General features: G+C 38.2%; 1 protein-coding gene across 1 annotated transcript in view; it reads right to left on the bottom strand.

Annotated features, from left to right (window-relative positions):
* Positions 1 to 15,458, bottom strand: part of prkci (protein kinase C, iota) — a 45,875-nt gene extending 30,417 nt beyond the window's left edge. Inside the window, exons 1-2 of the mRNA XM_085253499.1 lie at positions 15,104 to 15,458; positions 763 to 884 (exon numbers count right to left, since the gene is read on the bottom strand). Coding sequence (XP_085109625.1) covers positions 763 to 884; positions 15,104 to 15,186 — 205 coding nt within the window. The 5' untranslated portion in view covers positions 15,187 to 15,458. The remainder of the gene's footprint in view (positions 1 to 762; positions 885 to 15,103) is intronic.
* Between the last annotated feature and the right edge of the window lie 6,590 nt (positions 15,459 to 22,048).

Genomic DNA, 22,048 nt, shown 5'->3' with positions numbered 1-22,048 from the left:
AAAAGACTATCGTAACCATTGAGTATAAAGTGCCATGGCCATATTAAACTTTCTAAAAGTAATTCATTGAGTTTTGAAATTAAGGGTACAAGGGAAGGTTGTTAGATGTCATTTTTATGGATTAAAGACTTAAACTAATTCAGTACTATATTTTGTTTATAGGAAAACTGAGTGTCCGAAGTGGAGTATTTTTAAAAACACACATCAGCAGCAGGCAGACATACAGACAAACTCCAGGTCTATTCTGTAATTATAGCGACGATGACCTGAGTTCATGGTGTGCACTTTGGGGCAGGAGGAGAGACAGCAAGCACAGAGTACGTAGTAACAACATCAAGCAGCTTTTCTGCCTCGCACAGACTAATGACTCCAACGACTTTACGTGGGTGGCTATCAGTGGGAGCTGATCTGAGTCTAATGAGTTTGAGCAGGCCGACCTTCTCCTGAGTGGAATGATCTGATGGTTCCATCTCCATCTTTCCTATGACACAATGACTTCTGCCAAATAACCCGCTGACAAAGGACTGAATCAGCCTGCATACATCTGGACTGACAAGACGTATGCAATGGTAATGGAATGCAGTGGTAATGACATATGTGCTGATGTGAGCCTGCGCTCATCATATGCTGCCAAATTCAACCCGTGGCTCCTAAATCATATTTCTATAATGGTTGTTTTTCCATAAGTTAATTTGTGAAAAAGCCCCAGCTTTGATGGCTGTTCACCTTAAGGTGGAGGCAGCAGTCTGATTAGAAACGTACCTTCCTCATCAATCCACTTCATCGTGAAGAGCTGGTCGTTGTCCATGGAGCACATGTCCTTCACCTCCCCATACAAGCCTTCGTACGAGATGGACGGTTCAAAATGTGTGATCATGATGTCCCTGCAGGAAAGAAAAACAAGTATATTATTTAACTTGAAACAATCAGACATACTGGATCAATACCAACCACAGAGTCAATATTTGACTTTCCTGCCACTCTAACCTTTTCTATTAGACGCATTCACAGCCAATAAAAGTAATTCAACTAGATTAATTTCAGTATTAACTATTTAGACCAAGGCCAAATAAATAAAAACAAATACAGCTACAACATATCACTTTTAGGGGTGTGATGTGACCATCATACATTGGTTTCTGAAGTCCTATACTGAAACCCCAAGACTGGCATCTCCATATCTACTATCCTCATCTTTTGAAAGTGGCTGCGACCAACAAAGGGCAGAGCTGACTGTACTGCACTCTCAGTAGTTAATGTCTTTGATAGCCAATGAGTATGTCCTGGATAATCATCTCTGATGCTTAGAATAAAAATTTACACCATAAAATATCAGGAACATATTTAGAGAAGTGAAGCTTTCAAGTTCTTTTTGCAATTATAGCTATCGCCCCCTGGTGGTCATCAAAAAGAATGCAGGTCTAAGGTACTTCTCAGATGCCTTCAAATTTCAGACCCAGAAGTTGGGCCCATATTTTATACAGCCGAGAACCTCTGGAGTTAAAAGCGAATAAAGAAAATGATAAGCCAAAAGCTGTAGTACTTCTAAAGGCCATATGAGGGTGATTCCAAATGTGAGCCAATCACCATAGACTCACATGTTAAAATGCCTAAACTTACAGTATTAGAAAGCATGTCTACAGCCTACACGACATCTGCCCCCTTCATAAAACTATAACTCATCCATCTGGATACTAAATATATCTGGAAAACAATGTATGATTTGATGTAGAGAATCATTACGTTGCTACTTTGTACAGACAGTGATGCTGAAAACATGCAATGTAATCTTATCTATATCCATCCATAACCAGCACAGTACACTGTTCTGCACTGTTCTGTATTGTTTAAGAAACAAGTTTCATAAGCAGAGAGGAAAAAAAGTTGTGGGTGCAAACCGAGTGCAGACACTATTTATTGCTTATTATATGTCATTATATACCTCTTGTTAATTTCCACAAACATACAAATGGCCTCCTTAGTCAACAAATCTGAATGACTAGCGTTTCAAATCTGAATATCAGTACATGCATAGATCCATTCTCTGCAACATGGATACAATATTATGATCCACTTCACAGACATCAAATATTGTTACTAAGGCTGCTGAAGAAAATGTATTGTTATTATTACATAATCTGCTGATTACTGTTTGTACAAACTTTTCAGTCCTTTAAATATCACAATGCAGAACAAAAAATGTCTATCATAAACTCCCCAAGGTTCAAGATGACGTTTTGTCTGGCCAGTAATCTAAAATACAGTAATACTCAATTGAAATGTAAGAAACCCTGAAAGATTTGAGAGTGTGAAAGGAGAAAAGTTTGACATTTTTATTTAATAACTGGCTAATCAAATGATAAGTGATTGTATCAGCACTAGTCATTACTCATAAAGATTTGTTAAACACTCTACTCCTCCAATCTGTCCCCCGCTCTCGCTTATGTCGTCAAACAAAAACTCTGGAGAATGTCAGACTTATGATGGGGAGAAAAGAGGTGAGAGAGCACTTTTTTTCTTTTTTTCCTTTTTAAACACTGTGAGTCACAGTCTGTCACATTTGTGTGTGCATTCATCTGTACAGCATGACTGTGGGTGTGAGAAAGAGCAAAAACAAGAGCGAGAAAGCCTGCCATGGACTGAGCGAGACAGCTGCACACTCAAACAAAATGGCACAGCTGATAGTGGCTGTTCTTGGACCGTGACCGCTGTGGTTTAGGGCTCACTGTCCACCACTGCAGTCCCTTTATGGAAAAGCAGGGAAGCTCAGTCAAGAACAAATATAACTTCTGACAATGCTAGACCTCACTGATCAAACCTTCATCTCATGTATGATGCTAATTTGGCCTTTAATGTACTGGGAACCTGTCCAGAGAGTAACTCTGCTTCTTGCTTCCAGCTCTCCTGTAACCCTGGAAGGATGGACAGACGATTTGGGCTTCTAATGATTATGAAAACAATATAAATAGCATAAAACAATTATTCTTTTGCATTTTTGGCTACAAAGCTCTTGGTTTTTTTTGCACCCTCTTTCATATACATAGATGAGTTTCCACGCCTCTCTTAAAGCTCAAACATCTCCAGACATCTCAAGGAGGCTTAAAACATCCATCTAGATCACTCGATATGACTGCCACCCCATAGCTGCCCCGGCACACAGGTTCATCATCTGTTGTTCATCATTGCAACACTGAAAATCCCATAAAAGCAAAAATATTTTGCCATTGCTGAACACCAGCTTTGTTTTTGTTTTTTTGTAGTTTTATGAGCCCCATCTATTTAGGGGTAAAGGGGGAGTTACCCTAAAAAGTAGGCAGAAACAGATAGATGCAAAGATAAGATTTTTTTAAATGGGTGACAAATTAAAAACAAACCAATTAGCACAAAAAAGTAAACTGGAAAATGTCCTTACAGGATTAGTCACAATGTAAGAGAGGAGAGAGGGGAAACGACTCAGGGGCAAAGCACTATACACATGGTATAGGACGGCCTTTTCCCACTTCCTTTAAATGAATTTGTTAGACAAAAGACTGTCCCGTTATTTGCACAAGTGTCACCACTAGAGGGGACTGTGTGGTCCCATTCAGGCACATCACATTTGGAAAATTAGTCATTAAAGGGATGTAGGTGTTGGATGGTTGTTTAGATTTTTCTACCTGCTTAAATGAACAATTTGGCTAAAATGCAGGATTTTACTCTTTAACACTGCATGGTGTTGTACCTGTTAAATTTAAAAAAAAACATAAGAACTGCTGAGCAGTTATCCCCATGGAAGCAGTCAGCACTCCACTCATAATTTCATGTTAGCGCCAGGATAGACGTTACCTGCTGTCTGTGCTTACTACACAATAAGATGGGGGTAGAGATGTAAAACACAAGCTTTTACAGGTCTGCAGGCGACAAGAGATCTGATCTCAGGCGGCTACTGGAGCAGGATCAGGAATAAGAGAGAAGAGGGAATGGGCAAAAACAAGGAAAAAGGTAGTGATGTGTAAATGCACTCCCCACCTCCAGCCGGGGACAAAGCCCTCTTACTCCCTTTACAGCCTTCATCCCAGCTGGTTCCAGATTTTCATCAACTTGAAAGCATTTTATCACAATTATAAAATCCCAGTCTTTTAAAGGCAGCTACTACACAAGTTCAAGGACGGACTGAGGTGTGTGGGGTCAATGCAGGTTCAGTCCTCAAAAGGGAACAAACATAATTAATACCAATAAGCTGGTGAAAGACATTAACAGGAGGATCTGAAATGATTCGTCAGCGCACAGCTTCCGCACAGCAGGTATTAAACTGTCTGCGAAACCACACATCAAGAATGAATAAAGCAATAATATGCTGACGTCAAGAGACAGTCTGATGCCTTCTTCTCCTTCCCTTCCGCTCTCTATTTTCTCACCCTCTTCCTCCATCCTGCTGGTGTTAATCATTACCAGTGAGAGGAGGGGGAGGAGAAAAAGACTGGAAACAGCACTCCTCAAGTCTGATCTCTCCTCCAGGACCAGCATGGCAGCTCCACTTCCTACTAAAACCCTGATAACATCAAAGGTTCAAGAGTATATGAACACACACACGCACTACAATTCCAACACCATGACTGTACATGATCCAAGCGCCGTTTTGATGCCAGCGAGTGACTAACTGAGTCACGTGTGACTGGACCGGAGCTGAGGGTGTTCATTAAATACTGTGCGGCTATGCTGTAGTTAAAGTTTAGCCAAATCTCCAGTGTTTCAAACAACTTCCTCATTAACACAGATACGAGCTCAGCTAAAGACTGCAGCTGATACAGGAAAGAAGTAGAACACAGTGATCAAAAATAGACTCACTGGCCACCTCATTAGGTACACCTGTTTCAATGATTGTTAATGTGAATAACTAATCAGCCAGTCACATGGACTGCATCTAGACATGCCACTGAAGTTCAAACTGAGTATTAGAATGGGAAAGAAAGGTGTTTAAGCAACGCTGAATGTGGCATGGTTGTTCAGTTCAAGTCTTTCAGAAACCTACTGAAATCTACTGGGGTATTCCCAAACAACCATCTCCAGGGTTTGTCAAGAATAATCTCAGAAACAAACTATCCATTGAGCAGCAGTTGTCTTGGTGAAAATGTATTGTTGATGATAGAGGCGGATCACCAAACTGCTTATAGGCTATAAGTTCTCTCCAGTACAAAAAATATTTGTATCATCTGCAAATAGAATAAACTGTAGTATATCTGATGTTCTGCATATATCATTGATATAGAGGATAAACAGCTTTGGTCCCAATACTGACCCCTGCGGAACTCCACAAACAATGTCCATACACTCTGATTGATATTCCCCAATTTTCACAAATTGCTGCCTGTCTCTCAAATAACTCTTTACCCATTCTAACACCACTCCTCTAATGCCGTAGTACTCCAGTTTATCAAGTAATATGTCATGATTAATTGTGTCAAAAGCTTTTTTTAGGTCAATGAATACACTAACTATACATTGTCTTTTATCTATATTGTTGGTGATATTTTCGATCAGTTCCATTAATGCCAATGATGTTGATCTATTTGATCTGAAACCATACTGACTATCCATTATTATTTTGTGTTTATCTATAAATTTGTCAAGTCTATTACTAAAGACTTTTTCCAGTATTTTTGAAAATTGAGAAAGTAGAGAGACAGGCCTATAATTTGTGAATTGGTGTCTGTCACCATTTTTAAACAGTGGTGTTACTTTAGCTGTTTTCATTTGTTTTGGGAATGTACCAGTTTGTAAGGACAAATTGCAAATGTGTGTTAAGGGTTTGGAAATGCCCTCTATCACTCTCTTAACGATTTCCATATCAATGTCGTCAGAGTCTGTAGAGTTTTTTGTTTGTGATTTCCCAACAATATCAATGATTTCCATTTCTTCCACCACCGTTAAGAACATTGAATGAGGATTGCGGTCAATGAGTCTAGTTTCTTTCTCTACAGAATCTGTTATATCAGGAATTGTTTCAGCCAAGTCTGGCCCAACACTTACAAAGAATTTGTTGAAATCATTTACCACCTCGCTCATATTAGTAATGTTTCTATCATTATTTGTGAAATACGAAGGATAGTCTGCCTCCCCCGAGCCCTTTTTGATGATGGTATTTAATGTTTTCCAGATCCCTTTAATATTATTTTTATTCATAATCAGTAATTTTTCATAGTATTCCTTTTTACATGACCTTAAAATACTCGTTAATTTATTTTTATATTTCTTGTATTTATTTTCAGCTTCTGTACTTCTGTTCATTATAAATTCTCTGTATAAGGCATTTTTCTTCTTACATGCATTTTGCAATCCTTTTGTAATCCATGGGCACTCTGCATATTTTTGTTTTTTACTATATTTCTTTACTGGGCAATGACTATTATATAACAGTTTAAATTTTCCTAAAAAAATCTCATAAGCTTTATCAATATTTTTTTCCTTATACAGCATCTCCCATTCTTGCTTGAGTAAATCACTTTTGAATGCGTTTATTGACTCTTCTGTTCTCACTCGTTTGTATTTTATTGTGTTTTGCTGTTTAACCTTCCTGTAATTGCTGTTATACACTATAAAAACAGGTAGATGATCACTGATGTCATTAATTAGGAGACCACTTATGGTTCTATTTTCTATTTCATTAGTAAATATATTGTCTATTAGGGTTGCCGACTGTGCTGTAATCCTGCTGGGCTTAGTGATCACTGGAAAAAGTCCCAAGCTATACATTGTATTAATAATTAATAACATTCAGATATGTCTTCTGCAACGAAGGTATGCAAAAGAGCATCTCTTAATGCACAACATGTCAAATCTCAAAGAAGATTGGCTTTAGCAGCAGAAGACCACATCATGTGCCACTCCTATCAGCTAAAAACAGGAAACTGAGGATGAAATTCACAAAGAATCACCAAAATTTGACAACAGAAAAACAGAGTCTGGTGACTCTCAAAACAACATGAAAACAGGGATCCAGCTTGCCTTTTATCAATGGTTCAGATGGTGGTGTAATGGTGTGGAGGATATTTTTTTGGCACACTTTGGGCATTGCTTAATAGCCCTTTGCCACTAGTACCTAGTCGGATCAGCTCGGAACAGTTCGACTCAGTTTTTAGGGGTTTCCATTATGTGGTAGTACCTGGCCAGGGTTCCAAGTGATCTGAGACTATTCAAAAATGTGATTTCAAGAGAGTACATGCCACCAATTGGCTAGTCAGTGGCATAACTCAAAGAGTCATGAGAATCAAATCCACCATGTTTTAAACCTGGCATTAAGAGAAATGGCTACTCTAAAGCCATTTAGAGTAGCCATTTCTAAAAAAAAAAAATTTAAGCATTAAAAAAAAAAAAAAAAAAAAAAAAACCCACACAGCAGTCCCCAAGTCTGACAAAACGCCACTCAACGGGCACCAGGTATACCGTCGCCTTGATGTCCTCCATTATTGTGGCATTCATGCCGCATACAAATGATATCACAGGACTTTCCGCCGTGTGCTACAACAAATCCACACACATTAGGTTCTATGACCGAAACAGAGTTGAGTGAAGCCGCATTGAGTCGAGACAAGTAGGTACTAGTGGGAAAGGACTATTTGACACCACAGTCTACCTGAGTATTATTGCTGATCATGTCCATCCCCAGTGCACCCATCTTCTGAAGCCACTTCCGCAGACACAATACACAAAACAAACAAATTTCCCTTGCACGTGTTATGTGTAGTTATTTATGAGTCCCTAACAAGATAACATGACAGCCTAAGAATAATCGTGCTTCATAGTCACAGCAACTCTTGGATTACTTGACTTCAATCAGCACAACTCTGCTCCGCTGGTTGTTGTGTTTGTTGCGTTCCAAACGTGTTGCCAAGAGTGAAGTTGCAGAGTGGCCTCTGGTGGACAATGCAACACTCAATCAACACTCATAACATGATTGAAGGATGTTTCTCCTGTCTTTTCTTATTAACCATCATTTTTCAGTCATTATAAATGCCAATACCAATATATCATGTTTCTGTTACTTGTTTTTAATATAAAAACAAGTCCTGCTAGAAATACTTTTTTTCCGTTTCAAAGGTTTTTATTTTAAAGATGCAGGAAAACCCTGTTACTTCTCACATTACAGAATTCTTTGTTTTAAAAATATGATGCAACAAATTAAAAAGACCTCACCTTGGATTCTCAGAGTTTAGACATTTCCAACATTTAAGGTAATTTCTCACATAAACAGTTAAATATCAGTTAAATAATGAACTAAAGAAAACCAAAAGACTTGTGGATAAGGAACATGACTGTTATTGAATGGTTTCTCTTTTTTAATCTCACCAGGACTGAAAGTAAGGAAGCACAAAGGTAATGTGTTTTCACACTTGACACAATGAGCCAAGATGACACTTACAATCACTCAATTCACAAGACGGTCGACAGAAAATTTACAGCATTTTTTTTGAAAATCTATTAAACACTTTTGGTCATTTTCCCTTTTTGTCCTCATTAAGTCTAACTTTAATTGAAAAACTATTGATTGTTCCAAACCAATAATGACTGTGCTGAACTTAATTGAAAGAGGTTGTTTTTCAAGGCCACCAAGCGCAGCTGTTTGATGACTGACGTGCTGCTTCTTTTGATTAGGATTCTTCACTTGTAAGTAATTCAGCAAATTCATAACAGAAACCTTCACATGTTAACTAACAGTTTTAAGTTTTAACTTTGCTGTGGAGTTAACTGCATTAGTAATTTTCCCATCTGTCCTGATGTCAGAGCAAAGCACTACAAGAAGATTAAAAGATAAAACTGGTCAGTTAGGTACATTATTACTTTTTATGTGTAACATAAATAAAGAAACCTATGATGGTTTCAATTTAGTTTCCACAATTTAAAATATTCAGTTTTGTCTTTATTAGTTTAATTATTGTAATACAGGTGGCATTTTTCAAGAATGACATTTCAGATGTCCAGAACAGATATTACACTACAAACATTTCACTTTGTGGAGACAGATGACTAAGTAACATAAAAGACACGCCAGAGTGATAAAATAAAACACCAAAGCCCCCTCAGGCTTTTCAGTTTGACCATACTGACAAAGGATTAAAAATAAAGCAGTTTTACTTTTACTTTTTATTACTACTATTGCTTCCACAGAGGAGGTAGTTTTTTTAGTAGTGTTTGCGTGTTTCACTCTGTCTGTGGGGTGTAGAGTAGGGTCATGTTAACAATCCATTAAAATTTAGCTTACATCTAGTCTTCAACGTCAACTTAATGATTTATTGGACGAAAAGTGACAAAAAGCCTTATAACTATGATTCTCATGAGTGTGGTGTTCATCATCAACATATAGCACGTACTGTAAAAAGATTTACAGATTTGACCTCTGACCTCTCTTTAAGGTCAACAGTGATCTGAAGGCCAAAGTGATAATAATGCTATATAGATTTTTTTTTTTTTTTTTTAAATCTACATACCTAACTGCCATTGTTTCTATTGACAACATACAGCCACAAAGGGAATGGTATATGGGGATTCTAATTGTTATGTTACTTTGGACCTCTGACCTCTTCAAGAGAAACTCAGTTCAAGTTTTCATCAATTGTATTTTATCTTTAAAACTAAGCTTAGAATTACTGCTTTTGTTTGTATTGGCAATTAGCAAATTATATTGTTATATGGGATTCTAAATATCACACAATTAGTCACATTTGACTTCCGATATCACTGATCGCTGACTAATTTCACATCTGACTTTATTCAAATTGTCCCAAAATGTGGCATTTTTACTACACCCCAAATTTCTTAAGTTTAAAAAGAACAAAAAACAAGAATATATACAAAAAAATACAATGCCATTCCCTTAAAATTAAATACTGCCCAATGAGTGAGCTGCCTTGGCAGAGTAATTCTCATTTATTTATTTTAGTTCTGTTAGCACAACACGTTTCAGCTGCAGTTTTGTTTTTTTATTTTTATTTAAGTTAAGTAAAATGGAGTCTCACACCATTTCAATCTTTAGTTTAGTTTCAGTTAATTATAATAACCACACTGCTGTTCTTGTGGTTTGTTTGTGCACTGTGTGAGACTAAAACAAAAGACACTCTGTAGTTTCCACTTCTCTGAGTGATTTTACACATAAAAACGGCCACAGCACACCCTTTTGCCAAATTACACCCTTTTTTCGTGGGTGTAAAAATATTCTGATACCTGCCAAACAGGTTTTGTTCAATGAATGGGCAAAATAAAAATGCATAGACTTCTGTTATGTCTGGCATTTCAGACTCTTTTCCTTAAGTATATGCTAATTTATCATGTTTACGGGAATAGTGGCTCTTCAAAGACCCCACCCCATTAACAGACATTAGAGAGTAGGTCAGTCTGGTTCAAAACATTTACTCCATTTGTGTGAAATACATGTTACGAGACAAATAACACAGTAAAGAAGTAAAGTAGAAATTTAGTGACCCGTCTCAAAAAGAAGCTGTGCTATAGGATTCCTTCGAGTGGTGGAAGATTTGTGTTATGAGCAACTAGGAGCTCGTCGCTCGTGAGGAACAAGGAGGAAACAGCATTCCACACGAGTCTGGCATTCCTGTGCCCTGTTCTACGGCACGGCTAAATTAAGGGAGGAGGAGGAGGGGGTGATAGCTGTGATTAGGACTGCAGTCCCAACTGCCCAGCATGAAGTTATTCATCACTGATGAGCGATCAAGCATGGAGGAGGGTCGAGGAGAAGGGTCCTATGAGGGCTGCCACAGACCCTAGAACCATTCATCTCACACTCGGCGCTACCACATCCAAGTTTACATGACCCACATACACACGCACAGCAAAGCTTTTCATGAAAACACAGACAGATGCTAATCTCCAACATAAAGCTCACATACGCACTAAAGAAAAGACAGGTCGTGTAATGAAGCCATGCAAAATTTTTACCAAAACAGCCCCCCACCTCCAAAACAAACAAATAATTCCCTGATTCCTCCCAGTCAGGTCTGGCCTTTGCTGGTGTTGACCGCAGGATGCTGTGGTCTCCAGGCAACATAGCTCACCTGCAGAGCTAAACAGGGAGTGTCACTCTGTGCAATAAAACAACAGCAGCCAAACACACTCCTGCTGATCTCAGAGACAAGATTACGCTTAACACCTATATGCAACACATGAGCCATAGCTACACACAACATAGACCTTACAATGCAGGAATCGCACACATTTATCTGAGAATCAGATACAGTGGAGGAGCATTCTGGTAGATAGATGGGCATTTAGGTGGGTGGCTCGGCAGTTGAGTTCTTGAGGGGCTTTCAGACCAAAAATAACGAGAAAAGGGAAGAACTGCTTGCCATATTTTTAACAAAGCTGGGCCTTCGAGCAGGGATGCAGATGGCAGAGTCTTTGACAAAGAAGAGCAAATCCTTTCAAAAGAGGAAAATAACTCCACTGCTCCATCAGGCCTGTGTAATCCTAGTTTCCTGCCAAACAACATGCCTTACACAGGAATCCTGAAGTTAATCTGGCACACAGGAAACCTTGTGTTAGTTTGTGTCGGCAAATCTGCACAAACAATTTTCCTGGAAAAATAGTGCAGTGAATTAAAAAAAACTGAGGTTTTTGTTAAGAAGACAAGCTAAAACTATACAAGGTTTAAACATTTTAAGCTATGGGTTATCTTTTTTCTTACAGAAAGGCAAGCAAAAATAATGTTAAATTTGTGCTTCAATACACAACCAAGATAAGCTGAATCATAAAAACAAGAGCAAAGAGGAAAACATCAGATGGCTGCCCTCCAAACCCAGCACAAACAAGAAAAAAAAAAAAAATCTAGAGGAAAAAAAAAAAGAAATAGACAAGCACTAGGTTAAAAGCTAAAAACACAGAAAAATCTCCTGCCAAGTCACGTTTTAAAGAGGTCCATTACCACACTAAGGACCACTTTTAATTATTTATAGCGATATAAGGACACTGTTTTGTTAGAATTTGTAAACCGTTTCTGCATAATTTATGCATTTTTAGTGCTTTCTTTATCTATAGCTTTCAAACATTTAAAGTGTTTTAATAAGGTGTTTACCTGTGCCGTGGCATTTAAAGCCTACTGAAAAGATGGAAAGCCATCTTTCCATAGTCAGCCCTCGCATTCTTCTGCAGGTACACTGAGATGTTCTTGAATCAGCTGAGAGAAACTCCAGAATGTAATGGGCCACATCAAATAGGACATCCCCAAACCATCTCACCTGAAAGGCAACTATTTTTAACTCCTGTTGAAGGTACCTTCAACAGTAGGAACTTTAGCTTATTTTTACAGCAACTAGACCTGTTATGCTATGTTATGTTATGCTGGGGAATCCTGGGTTCATGATTTATCTTGGTCTACACCACACATGCACATATCCCCCTGTTAGGAGTCACTTTTCCCCGGATCTCTCCATACTCAATTGTGTATGTCTTTTTGTCTGACTCTTCTATCATACGGGAGAGCAGTAAAAAAAACCCTCTAAAACAAGTGCCCACTCATCCAGCTGAGCCCCTGGGACCCTCTGCCACCGTAAGAAACAGACTATAAAATAAAAGCATCGCCATCAGTTGCTGGTCATACGGTCAGTGTGTTTGCAGCCCGAATGAGAGAAAAATAAAGACGCGTTGGTGACTGCTACAGGCTGACACCAATCTGCTGCTGGCACTGACTGACAGCAAACAGTGAAGAAAAGACCCAGAAAACACCCCACACTAAGAGCAGATAAGAGAGTAAGCTCATTGATAAAGTCACGGAGGTGGGCGTTTTATAGCATATGACTTCAGATATAATGATTTTAGCACCGGATATGGAATTAATCTGTGAAATCAGCTGTTGTAGTGTTTGAACAACCTGCTAAGTCTTAACGCTTTTATGTCACATGAAAGAGGCTCTTGTTTTCAAGCAGCCACACTGCCACCGTCTATTTTCATTTCGGATTAATTAGCTGCAATCGGTTCAGTCAGAATTAATGGAATTGTGTCAGTACCAATGTCACGAATTTACGGGAAAATGCAAGTCACAATGCCCAAAACCCAAGAGGGTGATCTGAAGTTAAAAAAACAAAATAAAATCAGTGCCTCCCACCTCACTCCCTCAGAAGAAGCTGTTCTTTTGATTCTCTTTAAACAATAATGTGAACATATTAAATGACATCATTTAAAATTTTATCTTCATATTATGAAAATTTTCCAAGTTACATGGTGTTTAAGTCCACAGGGGAAAATGTTGAAAATTTATGCTCTACAAAAAGCTCCATTCCCCATCTCTGGTCTTTTGTCACAGGAAGTATTGCCGTTCTCAAAGTCCATATGTCACACTGTGCGATGATTCATACAATAAGGTGTATAAAGATGTGTTGTTGTGGCCTTATAAAAACAGTCGGTAAACAGCTTCGACATGACACTACTGCCTAATCTACTATATTGATTTGGTGCATTACTAGCTCTAACATCTTTCAGTCTTAACTTCTGCAGCGAAAGAAAACAACTCAGATGGCATCCTGGCTTAATGCATCCCGATAGCAGAATCATGAGACCATTACACTGCAATCTCTCTTTGGCAGCATAGCTGAGATTCCTCAGCCGTCGCGTCAGAAATATTTCACATGCCTCTCTCTACGAGATGCCACCCAATAATCAACACACATCACAGAGGTACTGAGGTGTGTCACACGGGTATGGCTGAGATGACTTGCACTACACGCTTTTCAAGTCTTGACTGATCTCTAATCTCTTGACTCCATCAAACAGAGGCAAAGTATAATTGAAACAACCGAGTAATCAATTATTTCTATCATGACAATCAACTGTGAAACGAAATGCTTATTTAGCATGACAGAAACTCAAAGACAATGCCGTCCACCTGGATATGTCATACATTAATGGACAATACATAGATGTCTATTGTTCAGGTCTTGTGCTGAAGTCTGTTTGCTAACTGACTTGGTTTAGGCTTTCCTTTATGTAAATATTAGATTATCCGGGGTTTTCCTCTATAGAAAACACGTTGGCGCCTATCAGAGAGCTTCTGACATTCCACAAAGGAAAATCACAGAAACTGTGATAAGAATACGTTCAAACAGCATCTTTGCACTAAGCTTAAAATTGATTTTTGTTCAGCAAGTGGCCACAAATAGAAACAAAATGCTGGAAAGTTCAATAACACAGTCTCTTTACCCCTTTTTGAGCCAGGCAAAACCCTGATATTACAGTTCTGGCTACAGTGTGAACATCGAAAGTTGATAAACTGCTCCTAAACTAGTCAGAAACATTTATGATGGTTGCTGCTGTTTTTGAGGAAGCAGAATTGTAAACCAAAAGATTTCCCACTGCCAGCTCATGTGTCCTTTACTGTATGTGACACAGTTATAACCTGATTACAGCTTGATAATTTTTTGAAACAAAATAAAAAACAAATCTTTAGATTTAATTACTTTTATTTATAATGAGCTCATCATATCTGCATATAAAAGTGGTACATGGTTTCGTTGTTGTAACTAATATCACGTAAGTACTGGATAACAGAGGCTGAAAATAATAGGTCTACATTACATTGTCTAACTGAAAAGGCATGAACATCACTACTTAATTTGGATTTTCAAAGCTCCTCAGTTATTGTGAAAGCTCAACAATTATTAGGATTTCCTGCTATCACATTGTGCCTCCCGAAGTGACACAAAAGCGGTATTTTAGGACATGTTGTGCTGCCAGAGATAGGACAAAATAAATGTAAAGACGATCAATAACAAGACGCCAAATCCTTATCAACTTAGATAGCAACTGTTAGCCCGCTGCTGAGAGACTAGCTCCAAAGCTTTCATGCTGAGACAGATTTAACTAATTTAAACCACATGACAATTTCGCCGTGTAGCTGAAAAATTTCTCAGATACCACCGAGACTGACTTTTCGCAGGCGGAGCGCCTGGACAGTGTCACCTGTCCGCCTGCCCAAGTTTACCGAAACCCGGTGGTTCCCAACATTAGCCAGCCGTTAGCTGACTGAGCTAGTGTTAGCCAGCTTACTAGCCGTCTTTCCAACTGGTGCTAGTAAGTTATTCCCAATTGGATATATTAAATACTAAAATACATGGTTATTTCTTACCCTTTGTAGTAAGCTTTCACCCGGACTTGGTGGGAATTCTCGCCGGGGTGGGACATGGTGCTATCCCGCAACGTCGGCATCATAAGCTCAGCCGTGGACAGTCCGACTCAACGATATCGTCCTTCCTATCTACCTTGTTTCCTACTTTGGCCCGGTACCACGCCCTAAACTGTTAATCTTTACGGTCCGTCGACAAACCAAATGAATAACGAAGCAAGTGATGCCAAAAGCTGAGTATTTGCCCTTCTTTAGACAAACAAAAATAACAGGTAAAGTATAGAAAAACTTGCGGGGTCCGTCAAACAACTCCCCACTGCAAAGGCCTAACCACGGGCCAGTCCATTATCGGAATGTAACAGGGGCAGTGTACAACTTGGTATATTCGTTCCATCCTGAATTGTGTCTTGTTAAAACACAAAAACACACAATTTCACATTGATTTATTATTTATCGAGTATAACAAACCAGTGGGATACTGTCAAAAACTCTGAAACGTCAAATATAACTTTTGGCATCACTGGCCTGTACCAACTCAGGCCTTTTATGTAGGTAAGTGCTGCATTCGTGTTCAAACATTTAAGCTCGGAAAGGAAAGACCCTCGAGACATGTCGCGCATTCAAGCGCATTGGTTTGGAAAGAACAACAAAATTGACCGGTGACAAAAACATGTACTAAAAAAAGATAAAAATCTAATTTTAGAAACGAGTTAGCTGCTGTGATAAAAGGAAGGGGTGGGGGTTAAAATAACGTGAAATGCTTTGTCTTCTTTTAAATATAGAATATTCTTTTTAATTCAACTTAGATGTTTACTATATTTACAAACAGACTGAGTACAATTATTGGGGGGATGGTTGGGTTTTGTTTTGGTTTTTTGTATTTTCTTTCAAAGTTGTTCCTCATAATCTACGTATAAGGGCATGTATGAGGTATGCAGTGTGACAGATGAGTTCAAGGTTAGGGTTGTCAAGATCCGGTTCATGCGCCCCTCCTGGGGCGGAGTTCTGGATTTCTCGCTCCTCAGCCAGTAGGACCACCTGGCTGTGCCTCATCAGACCTGTGCATTTCCCCAGAGTTCTAGACAAGTCTTCTATTGTCTGAATTCCTTTTTGTGTGAAATAAGTCTTTATGAAAAAAGTTTAGGACGGTCTCTCTTGGTTTTGCTTTTGAGTTCACTAGTTTTGCTCGCCTATCAGGCCTGACAAGGCCTGCATCAGGGATTAGGTTGCTGCTGATGACAGGTTGATGGTAGTTTCTGTGAAATGTGTTTGTGATCTGTAGTGAGAGTAGGGAGCAGGTGGAAGAGAGCTTGGAGAGGTGGAGGTATGTTCTGGAGAGCAGAGGAACATCGAGTGTCAGGGTTGATTTGTGACAGAAGGAAGGGTTTGCAATGTGAACGAGAGAACTGCTATGATGTCTGGTTTGAAGATTGTAGCACTGACAAAGACAGGATGCAGAGATGAAGATTTTAAGCTTTTCACTGGGAGTGACAGGACTAGAAAGGAGTACATCAGAGGGACGGCTCAGGTCGAGCAGTCTGGAGACAAAGTCAAAGAGCTAAGGCTGAGATGGTTTGTGGATGTGCAGAAGAATAGTGGATATTTTTATTTTATTTTATTTTATTTTATTTTATTTTTTTGTTTCACACATGGTACAGCAGTAATGCATTCCCATACACAACCTTCCTTTCAATTAAAGTAACACTGTTTCCATGCATGAAAAGGAGCAGGAAGAAGAATAAATTCTTATTGATACCTGCCCCCTATCTGTGATAATACAAGTAGGCAACCAAAATTACACTATGACAATTTTCTGCACATAATAAAACAAAACAAAGCAAACAGAACAATATACTCAACAATGAGCAATACCACTAAAAATCAAACTAAAAGGATCATTTTTCTGCAATTAAATTCTATTCTTTTCAACTTCTTCATATCGGTTTATCATTTTATTCTTGTAGCAGATTTTAAATTGAGAAACATTTATACAACACTTAAGATGATCACTGAGAGAATTCCAGTTTCTTATGCCTATGACTGTTGGACACATTTGCCTTTGTGTGGTTCAAGCAAAGCGGTGCTTAAAATAAAACTTCCTTCTGCTGTCCCCATTTTCTGAACACAATACAAATAAACTTTGTAACTTAAGAGGTAGTGTTTTATTTTTCGCCCTAAACATAATAGTTAAAGTCTGTAATTTCACTATGTCTCCTAGTTTTAACAATTTCGATTTTATAAACAAATTATTAGTGTGTTCTCTATATTTAACATTATGCATAATTCGAAGCGCTCTCTTCTGTAATAAGTATAATGGTTTCATATTAGTCACATATGTATTCCCCCATACTTCAACACAATAGCTCAGATAGGGTAGAAACAATGAAAAATATAATATTCTCATTGTCTTGTAATCTAATATATATCTAACATTACCCAGGATATAAATACTTTTAGCCAACTTTTTTTTAACATGTTCAATATGTGATTTCCATGTTAACTTGTCATCCACTATTACACCCAGAAAACGGAATTCTGTCACTCTTTCAATTAATACTCCCTCTATAGATAATACTATCTCTTCCTCCTTTACACAGTTTCCGAATATCATAAACTTAGTTTTTCCAAATTCAGTGAAAACTCATTTACATCAAACCATTTTTTAATTTTTTTCATTTCAATAACCATAATTTTAGCCAATTCTTTCAAGTTCTCTCTGGAACAATAACAATTTGTATCGTCTGCAAACAAAACAAAATTCAACCTTTTTGACACATTGCAAATGTCATTTATATATAAATTAAAAAGTTTTGGTCCTAAAACAGAACCTTGAGGGACCCCACATTCTATTTTCATTCTATCAGATGAATTGCCTAAACACTGCACATACTGAAACCTATTATCTAAATAGCTGCTTAACCAGTTCAATACTATTCCTCTCACACCATAAGTTCTTAACTTAGAAATCAAGATGGAGTGTTGCAGAGTGTCAAAAGCTTTTCTTAAATCAATGAATACCCCTATAGTATATTTATTATGATGTGTTGCTGATGAAATGTCTTCAATCCTGCTTTAATGCTATTGCTGTTGATCTGTTCCGTCGAAATCCGTACTGACTTTCGCTTAGCAGTTGATGTTTTTCAATGAAACTATCAAATCTTTGTGCAAAGAGGTTTTCAAGCACTTTAGAAAACTGTGATAGCAATGATACTGGTCTATAATTATTAAAACTATGTCTGTCTCCCGATTTATAAAGAGAAATATTGGACAAAGGATGCTGAATATGTGGAGCTGTCAGGCAGGAGGAAACGAGGAAGCACACAGATATGGATGTGGTGAAGGAGTAGCTGTAGCTCAAAACATGTGCCAGCTGATGGACGCTCAGTCGTTTTTTCAGACAAAAGACAAAAACAGAAGATAAAAATCTTTAAATCTTATGCGGATAAAGCAAAAAAGGAGACGTAGGCTATGACAAGATTATAATATAAGAGCTAACTTGAGCTTTTCTATAATCTTGTTAGCAAACATGAAATCAGCATAAAGTTTCGCATCATTTTTGTCTCTCCTGAGTTTGAGATATAGTCACCGTACGAGAGCCGGCCGTGACCAAATCTAATCACAGTAAAATAAACTTTATTCTGACGCAAAATATCACATTTTTAGGTGTTTAAGTGTTAAGTGTTTAAATTTCGTGTTTCCTCCCAACACAGTATTACGGGACTCGTCACCAGAGGTGTGGACTCGAGTCACATGACTTGGACTCGAGTCAGACTCGAGTCATTAATTTTATGACTTTAGACTTGACTTGAAAAAATGTTGTAAGACTTGTGACTTGACTTGGACTTTTACACCAATGACTTGGGACTTGAATTGGACTTGAACCGGTTTACTTGAAAAGACTTGATATTTTACCCCAAATATGAAATTTAACACGCATATTATATAGAGATTGAAAATGTGACGTCATTCACGGGTAGAACCGCAAAGGATTCTGGGAACTCGTGGCAAGAGGTACTAGCGCACGCAGGCTTTCAATTGAAATCACAGCGATAAAAAGAAACACAAAAATGTCAAGAAGCTGTTGTATTATTAACTGCAATAGCCGGTCGCATGACAGCCACGGGAAGCCGACGGGTAAAGAGATCGGTTGTTATCGGATTACGTCGTTGAAGAGAAATTGTTCGAGCCATGTTTCCGAAGTAACAAAGACGGATGGATGGCCTGGATTGCAGCCATTCAAAGATCAAATATAACGTCCCAGAACACTCCAGCTCACAGGTTAGTCTGCTCCAAACATTTACACGAAGGTCAGTGTTTTTTAGTAGTTAATACGTCATTTTTCTTAACATAATTGGTGATATAGGTTACAAGCAAGTCTGGCGCTGAACAGAAATTGTTGCGCTATGCTCCTTTATTTATTGTGCATAAATAGTGAATTGTCCTGACACAATATTGCGTTTCGCTTCTGTTATTATGGTACATTGACAAAAACATATACTTTTATTCACAGGATAAAACAGGTTTTTTGTATCACTAATTGCCCAGTACGATTACAGCATACAATATTATTGTCACTGCTACATTTCTGTGATGCTACCAGAAATTATTTCCACTACTAATTAATTACCGTTGAGCTCAAAGGTCCTATTAATAAACGGTTAAGGAATGTGTATTTATGATGACGATTTGTGAGACTGGTAAACTTATGATACGTACGATGGTCTTTACTTTCTACACGGTGCATTTCAAGGTCCTGCACCCATCCGTCGGTAAACTGTACCTGGGCTTGTTGCAGTGACCTGAAGTTACTAAACTTCATGAGTGTATGCACTCACTCCAAGAACCGTATAATTATAAATATGCATATAAATATGCTAAGATGAGATAGCTGACTTCATCTAACTAGCAAATGTTGTCCAGGCTACGTTGGTGATACAGTTTTTTTTTAATGTGTATGATATTTTTGTCATGCGGTTTTAAAGCCGGTCCTACAACCGCATCCAAGAATAACATGCAGCTTATCTCAGAACTGTCGGTGAAAATTATTCTTGGAGCTAGGTTTAATTGAGCTGCATTTTAAAGAGGTGCAATTTCACAATTTGTGTATATTTTCTAAGTTCACTATTTTGTCATGTGTTGAGAAAAACACAGATTTTAAAATTACATGGTCTAATATTTACATTTAGCATATAACTGCAACATTATTTTTTCGTTGTTTTTTTTTTTTTTTAAAGACTCGAAAGGACTTGAAATTCAAAATTTCAGACTTGTGACTTGACTCGGACTTTTACACCAGTGACTTGAGACTCGACTCTGACTTGCCTGACATTACTTGAGACTTGACTTGAGACTTGAGGATAAAGACTTGAGACTTACTTGAGACTTGCAAAACAATGACTTGGTCCCACCTCTGCTCGTCACCATAGCAACCGTGTAAAACGGAGCTTTAAAAGGATACTTATTTTAACCCAAACCACCCTCTGCTTGTAACAAAGTGAACTTGATTTTATTTTAAATATCCTAACCATAACAAAGTAATCTTTAATAAATACAGATAAAGTTTGGGAAAAACCATGACGTCTCTATGTGAGCCACGATTTGCACCAACCTCCGAGTGTGTGTGTCATTATTAGTAGTATGCTCCTTTCACGCACGTGGTACACATCAGTAGGCCTACATATGTAGACTGGAGGTCGGGTTCACGAACTCCCTGAAACTGAGCTTTGGATTTCTTAAAAAAGCTGGGATGATTAGCTTGTTCAGTTAAATGGAGTTCCGGGATGATTTTGGGTCCTGGGAGAGGGTCAGTCATTACAGGAAATGAAGCTACTTTGACAAAGATGACAGGACTGAAGAATACGGATGATGGGACTCCACAATTTGTTTTTAATTCAGTTCCGTTTTATTCATATAGCGCCAATTCACAATAACAGTCGCCTCAAGGGGCTTTAAAGACCCCAAGAGACAGATGACCGCCTAGTAAGCACTTGGCGACAGTGGGAAGGAAAACCTCCATTCTTACCAGGAAGAAACCTCCTGCAAAACGTGAAGAAGCCTCTTGGGTGAGAGGCGAAACACCTTTGCGAACCCAAAAAAGTCCAGTTGCCTCCTTTCTTATTTTCAAGCTTTCAAAAGCTCAATGACTTTTGCAGGATCGAAAAATGGACCAGGAACAAGCGAGAGCTGCCATTTTTGCTCCTCTTTGATCCTGGGGGTTTGAAATTGGCCATGTCCTCTGTCAGGAGATTTAGTCATAGTTTGTTTTGTTGTTGTTTTATGTTTACCCCTCAAACTTCAAACGTTTCACTTCACCGTGTCTGAAAAACTGAACTAAGATAATTGTATCTTCAGCCTGTGCTCTTAAAGACTGACATGTTATTATAACATGTCAGTCTTTCAAGGTTGTTAGACTTGTACAGTCCAGAGAAATGTTCATGTTCGTCAGCTGGTAACAATTCTTCAACTAATAAAGCAAGAACCTACTACGAATATATAGCTTTCAAGCAATTTTAAAATACAAGACTCAAATGATGAAACAACAGATATGGAGGACTGGAGGGAGGAGTGACAAATAACACGAGAAATCAAACAATAAACTAGGACTTAAATGCAGCGAGAACAAGCTTAAAAAAGAAAAATACAACATCCAGCGGTCATGGTCCCCGCTTGTCTTCATTAAAAAAAAGTTAACCAACTGTACTTAAAAAGAAGAAAACTGACTTTGTTGTACTCACGGGACACGAATTTGCAGCACATACTCATCTGAACATCATATATTATTGAGTGACAGAACAATGAATTCACGAGACCACGTGGTCATGTGACATGACAGCGATATTAGTGATAAACAGGGGGACAACACATCTTATCACGAGCCTACAATTTAAATTCATTCATTCTAAAACAAAAAGCGTTTGATCGTCAGACATCGCCTCTCCTCTCTTCTGT

Source organism: Mchenga conophoros, linkage group LG18 (assembly GCF_057382185.1).
Source record: "Mchenga conophoros isolate Kocher_MC1m ecotype Shallow Benthic linkage group LG18, M_conophoros_male_GT1.1, whole genome shotgun sequence".
Lineage (NCBI taxonomy): Eukaryota > Metazoa > Chordata > Actinopteri > Cichliformes > Cichlidae > Mchenga > Mchenga conophoros.
Note: the sequence above shows the minus strand (reverse complement) of the source record. Positions and strands in the feature narration are given on the sequence as shown.